This window comes from Neofelis nebulosa, chromosome 1 (genome assembly GCF_028018385.1).
Source record: "Neofelis nebulosa isolate mNeoNeb1 chromosome 1, mNeoNeb1.pri, whole genome shotgun sequence".
Classification (NCBI taxonomy): Eukaryota; Metazoa; Chordata; class Mammalia; order Carnivora; family Felidae; genus Neofelis; species Neofelis nebulosa.
The window spans coordinates 152,958,488-152,967,922 of record NC_080782.1 but is presented as its reverse complement, the minus strand read 5'-3'; the positions used below and the strand labels follow the sequence as shown (position 1 = coordinate 152,967,922).

The window sequence follows — 9,435 nt, the reverse complement described above, 5'->3', positions numbered from 1 at the left end:
CTGCCCCTGCACGGACCTGGATCACACGGAGGGGCACACACGAGGACCGCTGAGAGCCCACACGAGACCTTGCTTTGCTTGTCCTCACACACAGGAGCTTGTGAAGATATTGTACAGTTTCTGTAAGATGTCATTTGAGCGCAGACTCGAAGGCAGGGGACTGGCCGGCCGCACAAATCTGGAGAGGCAACACTATTCCACAGGGGAATAGGGGTGCGAGGGTGGGGGGGTGCCACCAGGGAGCAGGCAGTTGGGGTGAGTCACGAGGCCCTGGAGGCCAGCGGGGCACTTCGAGAAACTACCAAGTGGGCAGTGGGCCTGGCTGCAACTGCAGGCCATCCACACTAGAATGTTCCTGGCTTGCTGGACACAGGCTCCCTACAGTGCCCTCCCTATGTCCACCCCACATCTAGAGCGGGACACTTCTAGCACCGTCCCTGGGTCTGAGGAGTCAGGATTATTGTTACTTGGCCATGGTCTCACGGTTTGTCCAGCACATCTCCACAGAGAAGGCAGGCAGGCAGCTGGCCAGGGTCACTCAGCGGAGGCAGAGAGCCCATCAGAAAGAAGTCCCATCTGCGGGAGCCCTCTTCCTGCAGCAGTGTGGATACAGCAAGTCCCTGGAGACCCTCTGGGCGGGGGAGGAGGCAGATGGGAGGAGGGATGCCAGGCAAACCGGCTGGAGCAAGCCCTCTCTACTGGGCTCCATGAACACCAGTCACACCCAAACTCTCAGAAACAGAGGGGCAATAGTGCTGAGGCCTCATCTGGGAATGTGTGAATGCACCTACGGGCCTTAAGTCTGCACCATCTGGGAAGACTCCCATCAGCCATCCTTAATGGCCCCGTGTCAACATTCTAGGACCCCACATCCCCATCTCTGTGCTGCGTCACTACTGCCTGCCCTAATGTACATGATGATGCTACCACTAAGTCACAACTCTGCCACATTCGTCTGTTGGAGAAAACCTGAAGCAAAGGGAGCCAGAGGCAGAGCGAGAGGGAACATGGCATCCACGTGCAGGCCTGGGGGTGACCTGCACCCACACTGGTCCTCTGCCCCAGGACACATCCTGTAGGGAGCTCTAGCCACAAACAGTTGACCTGCCTGCCCGCCCTCCCCTCCAGGTGCCGTGAGCCTTCTCTTCCCTGCACCCTAACTGGATGCCCCACACATGTGCAGGGGTCTGGTCTGTATGTCCAACAGAGCGGCCCCATCATGGGTGGAATTTAAATGGGGTGAGTGCCAGGCCTGCACAATCTGGGCTGCCTGGCAACCGCTGTGGGCCACGGAGACCCCAGGCAAATGAGACTCAGTGACAGCGACAAGAACTTTATGAAGAGTCGTGATACATTGGGGTCAACAGTACCCACCAGTAGCTACAGGTCTCTACGGTAAAACGGTTACAGCCTGGGGACCACGAATACCCACAGGGAAAGGGAACAGGGACACTACTAGGGGCAGTCTTGGCCCACCCAAGGTGGCCACCCGTGGTATGCATCCTGTGTGTGCACCTCGGTGCAGACCCTCATGGGTGAAGGTCATTGCAGGTCCAGGAGGAGGTGATGGAGGAGCTGCTGGGCGACAGGCCAGGGTGGATGGAGCTGTTACCGTCTGGAGCCAGCAGAGGGCAGGACATCACTGCAGGAGGGTGTGGAGGGAGAGGAAGCTGCTGTGAAAACACCCAGGCCAGAGGCGCCCCAGCCACCTGCTGATGCCTGCCCCCAACCCCACAGGGCCTTGGCACCCTCCTCTGGGGCCCGGACACAATGCGGGGGCCCACCTGAAGCAGCATGCTGAGCCCCAGGTTGCGGTGCCTCCTCTCCAGCTCCGAGACAGCCTGCAGCAGTGACCCAAAGCGCTCGGCCGGGTCTATGTCCTCGTCCTCTGCGGACCCCTCCTCTTTATCCGCCTCCTGCAGGAAACGCTCCTCCTCCTCGGCAAAGAAGGCCCGAAGCTTCTTGTAGTCGGTCAGGGCCTTCTTCCTGCGGTCCATCACGTGTCCCTGCAGGGCAGGCAGGTGGACGGCAGGGAGGGACACCTGTGTCCCAGGGCTAACCCTGGGGCCTCCCGCCTCACTTCTGCCCACCTGGGGAGAAGGGCTGGCTGCACAGCCAGCATCACTCCGCTGCATCCCTGCCAAATAGGGTCAGGGCTCACACCCACACCCTCTCCCTGGGCAGACCCCAGGCTGGAGGACACTTGCCTTCCAAACGGCAGCAGCAGACTCAGCCTGACCATGCAGGTCCCGGGCGTCATTCAGGTCTTTCCGCATGATCTCCACAGAACCCTTGTTCTCCTGGAAAGACACATGGTTACTGATGGGTGCAGTCAGAGGTCCAAGGTCCCCCTCACCTGGTCCGGGGGCAGACTCAGCAAAAACAGACTGCAGGGACCAGAGGGGGTCTCAACAACCCCTCTAAGCTCTCCCCAGAAAGAACTCTGATAGGAAAGAGTCTGCCAAGAATATAACCAGGTAACCAGACATAAGGCCACCCCTTGGGGGGTGCAGGGGGCCCAGTGTTACCGTCACCGATGGGAGGGATGGAGCACAGCTTTTCAAGAGTGCGCTGACCTAGACCTAGGGTTCCCCAGCAGAAGCAGAGCCCAGCTCCTGTCCACCTGCTAGCGGCAGTGCAGCCCCTAGCCACCACCCACCAGTGCCACCGCCCGGGGCTCACATGAACCCCAGGACCCACCCCTGATAATTTGCTGCCATGCTCTCTCCTCCCTCCTCTCAGGTGGGCACGGACCACCCTGTCTCAGCACCAAGAAAGGATCCATCTTTACTCTCGGAAATAGCACTGCCCCCAGCTCTTCGGGGGGGAGGGGAGGTGGTCCCCTGGGCCCACCTGCACCCAGACTCTCCAATGGCAGGTTTCTCTCCAGGGTCAGGTGCCCCACGCAATGGTCCACGGCACAGCCAAGGTTTCAGAACCAAGTGGGTGGGGGTCATGGAGCGCCAGTATGAAAATGGTCCAGGTAAAGGTGGGGGGCGGGGCCGCACTGGACCACAGCAGGTGACAGCCCAGGCCGACTGCCTGGTCCACTAGACAGAACCTCGGGGGGAGCAGGGGACACTGCCACAGGGTGACGTCACGCCTGGAGGAGGGGAATGAGGTGCGGTAGGTGAAATACGGGGGTGGGGTCAGCAGATGGACACTGTCTTCAGTACGGTGCAGGGAGGGGCGGAACTGTCTGAATCCTAGCTCGGAGAAGAGTGTCGGAGGTGGGGAAAAAAGAATACGGGCCAGGGATGGGGCGGGCACAGCCGCCTTACAGGGCTGGGGGATAAGGGGAGAAGGCACCGTCCAGGAGAGAAGGAAGGGGGAGAGGGCACCGTCCGGCAAATGAGGGGTAACCGAGCACACTTCAGAATAAGGAATCCGGATTGGAAACAGGACAGGGTACCGTCAGAGGGTTGGGGACCGGGGATGACTGGAGGACTGGGCCCCGCTCGGAGGATGGAGACTGCACTGTCCAAGGCCAGAAAGCACGGATGGGGAACAGGACACCAAGCAAGGGGGGGGGGGGGGGGGGGGATCCGACACCGGCCGAGGTGTGGGGGCGGGGAGCCGGGGTTCAGGCTGGGAAACAGAACACCTGCTGAGGGTGTAGGACAGACGGCTGGGGAGGGGAAGTCAGAGCAGCCCGGGGAGGCGGGGGTGGGGGACGCAGGCCGGGGACGGGACGCGCACAGATCGCCGCCCGCGCGCACCTTGCCGCGCAGCGCCTTCCTCCAGCGCGGCTCCCACTCTGGCGGCTCGGGCCCCGCGGCCATGCGGCAGGCGGCGCACAGCGGGCCCCCGTCGGCGCGGCACAGCAGCTGCAGCGCCGCTTCGGAGGCCGGGCCGTCTCGCGCGGGCGCAGCAGCCGCCTCCTCGAGCGCCAGCAGCCGGCGGCTGAGCGGCGGGCGGCCGGGCTCCACGGCGCGCTGCCAGCAGTCGTCGGCGCACTCGGGGCACGGGAAGGGCCCGTCCTCCTCGGCCCAGAAGCGCACCACGCACGCCCGGCAGAAGCGGTGGCCGCAGTCGGCGCGCACCGGCTCTCGCGGCGCGCGCTGGCACAGGGCGCAGGCGGCCTCGGCGGGCAGCGCCAGGGCGGCGGCGGCGGAGGCCCTCGGGAAGGGCGCGGGCGGAGGGACGGTGACCAGGAAGTGCGGGCGAGGCCGGCCCGAGACGCGGCAGAGACCGGGGACGGGGATGGAGAACACGGCCGGAGAGCCTAGGACGTGGACCAGGATGGCGACTGGGACGCGCGGGGCGGGGACAGCGGGGCGCCCCACGCAGGGTCCTGGCAGCGGTGCGCTCCACGCAGGGTCCTGGCAGAGGTGTGCTTCACTCCTTGGGATCCTGGCAGCCGTGCTCCCGTTACAAAGTCCTGGCAGGGGTGCGCGCTCCTCCTCCTTCGGAGTCCCGGCAGCAACGCTCTCCCCGGGAAGGTCCAGGCAGCGGTGCGCGCGGCCCCCCCCCGGGTCCTGGCAGCGATGTACTCCACCCCTCTAAGGTCCTGGCAGCGGTGCGCCTCACTCTCCCGTCCGTCGGCCGGCCCACGTCCTCGCACCCTGAAGTCTTACAAGGATGGTCATTTCCCCTTAAGTTACTCGTAAACAAGAGGGAGAGGTGTCATATTAGTATATGAAAACTAATTTCTAAATTTTTTTTTGTAAGCTGCCAGGACCTGGGCGGCGAGCACCCCGCCCCAGCGCTGTTGGGGCGGGGCTGGAAAACAGCCTCGGTGGGGCCCTCCCCTCCTGTAACGGCTGGGCACGCGCGGTCCTGCGTGGGCCTTTTCCTCGTGCAACTGCCACGCGCGGACCCTGCCGCATGCAGCCGCCCTGCACGCGCCTTGTCGGGTGGGTCCTTTCCCTGTGCAGCCGCTGGGCAAGCACCGTCCCGCGTGGGCCCTTTCCTCGTGCAACCGCCACGCGCTGACCTACCCCCAAGCAACCGCTCTACACGCATCGCCCCGCGTGTGCCCTTTCCTCGTGCAACCGCCACGTGCGGACCTTCCGCCATGCAATCCCTCTGCACGCCCGGCCCCGCGTGGGCCCTTTCCCCGTGAAAGATCTGGGCACACGCCGCCCCGTGTGGGCCCTTTCCCTGTGCAGCCGTGCAGCCGCTGGGCATGCACCGCTCCGTGTGAACCCTCCCGCAGAGCCTGTGGTCCATTCTCCTGGGCATCCCGTGGCCTGGAGGAATCCAGAGCCAGGAATTTTCACAGATTCAGACCAAAGAGATCCCAGATGACCCAGAGCTACAGGCCCCAGGACATTTGTTAGAATTTCTTTAGGACTGGCGCGGGGGGGGGGGGGGGGGGGGGGGTCGGGAATTGAGAGGAGGAGCAATCTGTTTTGTTGTATTAAAAACAACCAAGCGTGCAGTTTAAAAAAAAAAAAAAGTTACTGTAATTTACCACTACATAATTTTTGTTCTTTTAATTTATCTAAATTTTAGTTAATATACAGTGCAATTTTGGTTTCAGGAGTAGAATTTAGTGATTCACCACTTACATACAACATCCACTGCTTACCCCAAGTGCCCTCCTTAATACCCATCATCCATTTAACCCATCTCCCACCCACCTCCCTCCACCAACCCTCAGTTTGTTCTCTGTATTTAAGAATCTCTTGTGGGTTATTTTTCAACAAACCCCTTTCCCATATGTTCATCTGTTGTTTTTTTTTCTTAAATTCCACATATGAGTGAAATAATGACATTTGTTTTTCTCTGTCGTGTTCCATTCAGCATAATATATTCTACCTCCATTCATGTTGTTGCTAATGGCTAGGTTTCATTCTTTTTTGTGGCTGAGTAATATCCCATTGTATGCATAAGTATGTATGTGTCTGTTTATGTATACAACATACCACACTTTCTTCAACCATTCATCTCTGGTTGGACACTTGAGCTATTTCCATAATTTTACCATTGCTGACAATGCTGCTTTAAACATGGGGGAGCATGTACCCTTTGAATCTGTACTTTGTATCCTTTGGATAAATTCCTAGTGTAATTGCTGTGTCGAAGGGTAGTTCTATTTTTAAACTCTTTGAGGAACCTCCATACTGTTCTCCAGAGTGGCTGCACCAGTTTGCATTCCCACCAACAATGCAAGAGGGTTCCCCTTTCTCCAAATCCTCACCAACACCTGTTGTTTCTTGTATTGTTAATTTTAACATTACTTTTAAATGTTAAAAAATTAGTCTGTTATTCCATATGAGTGCAAAGTCTTCCAAATTACATTGGTTTTCATTTTTGTATGTTTGTAAAAACATGTCACAGACTTGAGAATACGGTAAATGGGCAGTGGGAAGTAAATGCCGGTTAGTTCTGTGGAGTAATCATCAAAAGAGGACTTCAAGCCTAGCATACCTGATTTGTTGGGTAAATTAAGAACTTAATGGAGAGAAAAGAGAGAGAAGGAAGGAAGGAAGGAAGGAAGGAAGGAAGGAAGGAAGGAAGGAAGGAAGGAAGGAAGGAAGGAAGGAAGGAAAAAAAGAACGGAAGGAAGAGAGAGACAAAGAAATTGAGCAAACTCCACGATGAAGTGGAACAATAATCAAGAACAATAAAGGTAAGTAGCCAAGCCAGGAAGTTTTCAGCCACAAATAATACAGGGTTCATAAAATTTAGTACAGAAAAATACAGTGGAGAAATACTGCCCTACCCCCCTGGGATTTGTCAGTTCACACAGTCAGCATTGCTGAGTAGATGTGGGGGTGGGGGGGAATACACCACTCTGACCAGTTATTAAGAAATAGGAACAGGTACACCTGGAAGGCTAGGTTGGTTAAACGTCTGACTCTTGATTTCAACTCAGGTCATGATCTCACGGGTCATGAGTTCCAGCCCCTGAGTCAGGCTCTGCACTGACAGCACTGACCTGCTTGGGATTCTCTCTCTCCTTTTCTCTCTGCTCAAGCTCTCTCTCAAAATTAAATAAATAAATAAATAAATAAATAAATAAATAAATAAATAAATTTTTTTTTAAAAAGGAAATAGGAACATAAGACTTTTTTCACTACTAAGTTAGCAGACCCCCCCAAAACCCTCATTTTGCAAATATTGCTTCTGTGAGACAGTGTAGTAATATGTAGTAAGCACCTTCAAATTTTTCTTAACATTGGAATTCCTTTTTTAAAAAATACGTTCTATTAAAATAGCCCAAAATGGAAATAAAGCCTTTCCTGATTTGGTTTGCTTTGGAGAAATGTTTGTCCATCCCTACTTGAGGAAAAAAACAAAAACCTCCAAGTTCCAATAACAGAATGAGCGAATCGTAGTAGCTATCCATTTGAAAATGTGTGCATGAGAGACTTGGGGTAATGAGAAATCACAAACATTGTTTCATAACCCCCTAGATCTGCTCCAAATTCCAATGCGGGCTTTTCCCCAACATCAAGTAATTCTCTGTGACATCAGCTGGGTGCTGTGCAATTTTAACTCAGTTCTACCCACGGACAGGGGCAGGCCCCACAGGTGAAGGGCTCAGTCCTACAAGACTGCTCCCAAATCCAGATGCCAGTTCCAAGTGCAGGTGTCACTGGTGCTTCCGAAGGAATGGCTATAGATCAGAGGTTCCAATCACACTGTCCCATCGTCCCTCTCCTGTAAGTGCTGTGCCCCATAGACATTAATAAACTTTTTCTTTCCTTACTCTGTTTTTCTCTTGTCAGTCTAATTCTCGGGGCCCCAGCCAATGAACCAAAGAAGGGTAAAGGAAAAAGGTTTTTCCTCCCCTACACTTTTCATTACAGGAAATAGTTACTCTACGTCTGCCTTGTGTATTTGATCTGTTTTATAGCATTTGGGGTCACCCTACGTTAAGTTCTGTTCTCATAAACCAGGCTGTCCAGAGGGACGGTAACCATGTGGTCAGCTATACACCTGGGGAAATGATTGAAGACACCAGGTGTTTAAGAAGAGATGATTGGGGGGGAAGGAGTCCTGGGGGGCCTCAGGGGGTTGAGCACCCCACTCTTGATTTCCACTTAGGTCCCAGAGTCATGAAACTAAGCCCTGCATCAGGCGTAGGGTCTGCTTAGGATTTTCTCTCTCTCTCTCTCTCTCTCTCTCTCTCTCTGCCCCTCCCCACCCTCTCTGTCTAAAAGCAAGTATTTTAAAAAATGTTTTAAAAATAGGGGCATCTAGGTGGCTCAGTGAAGGGTCCAACTTCAGCTCAGGTCATGATCTTACTGCTCATGAGTTCGAGCCCCATGTCAGGCTCTGTGCTGAGAGCTCAGAGCCTGGAGTCTGCTTCGGAGTCTATGTCTCCCTCTCTCTCTGCCCCTCCCCTGCTCACACTCTTGTCTCTTTCTCTCAAAAATAAATAAACATTAAAATTAAAAAAAAAAAAAAAAGCAGACTCGGGCCCGCGCCTGGCTGGATCAGTCGTTAGAGTGTGCAACTCTTGATCTCAGGGTCGTGAATTCAAGATACACGTTCACTATAGAGTTTGCTTTTTTTTTTTTTTTTTAAGTGACATGAGTGTTTTGGGTTTTTTTTTTATTTTTTATTAATTTTTTTAACGTTTATTTATTTTTGAGACAGAGAGAGACAGAGCATGAATGGGGGAGGGTCAGAGAGAGGGAGACACATAATCCGAAACAGGCTCCAGACTCTGAGCTGTCAGCACAGAGCCCGATGCGGGGCTCAAACCCACAGACCACGAGATCATGACCTGAGCCGAAGTTGGCGACCTAACCGACTGAGCCACCCAGGCGCCCCTAGAGTTTGCTTTAAAAGAAAGTCTGGAGCGCCTGGGTGACTCAGTCAGTTGAAGATTGAACTTCTTTGGCTCAGATCACTTGGTCAGTGGGTTCGAGTCCTGCGTTGGGCTCTGTGCTGACAGTTAAGAGCCTGGAGCCTGCTAAGGATTCTGTGTCTCACTCTCTCTCTGCTCCTCCCCTGCTCATGCTCTCGCTCCCTTTCTCTCAAAATAAAATAAGGAGCGCCTGGGTGGCTCGGTCGGTTGAGCATCCGACTTCAGCTCAGGTCATGATCTCAAGGTTAGTGAGTTTGAGCCCCACGTGGGGCTCTGTGCTGACAGCTCGGAGCCGGAAGCCTACTTCGGATTCTGTGTCTTCCTCTCTCTGTCGCTCCCTCGCTCGCACTCTGTCTCTCTCTCTCTCAAAAATAAACATTAAAAAAAATTTAATAAGATAAATAAAATGAAAATTTAAAAAATCCTGACTGTGCAAATGTCACATTTGGCAGGCGCAAAAGCAATAGGAGGTGGTTAACTGTCATTGCCCCTCATGCTACAGCTGGCGGGGTGGGCCTGGTGGGAGCAGGGAACAGTACCTCCCAGCTGTTAGGAAAAGGACGAAAACCACCAACTTCTCCCAGAAGCAGAGTAGAAGTTTTCAAATGCCCGCTGAGCCCCTCAGACCGCGCATGCGCCCTCCCCGGAACTACTGCCCCAAAGTAACC

At 54.7% G+C, this 9,435-nt stretch overlaps 1 protein-coding gene across 1 annotated transcript; it reads right to left on the bottom strand.

Annotated features, from left to right (window-relative positions):
- Window positions 1–1,317: 1,317 nt before the first annotated feature.
- Window positions 1,318–4,589, bottom strand: RNF187 (ring finger protein 187). The gene is made up of 5 exons (XM_058682567.1): window positions 4,578–4,589; window positions 3,720–4,502; window positions 2,208–2,300; window positions 1,785–2,006; window positions 1,318–1,642 (listed from the first exon to the last, which is right to left on the bottom strand). The coding sequence occupies exons 1-5, from the start codon at window positions 4,587–4,589 to the stop codon at window positions 1,640–1,642; spliced, it is 1,113 nt and encodes a 370-aa protein (XP_058538550.1). The 3' UTR covers window positions 1,318–1,639.
- Window positions 4,590–9,435: the final 4,846 nt, after the last annotated feature.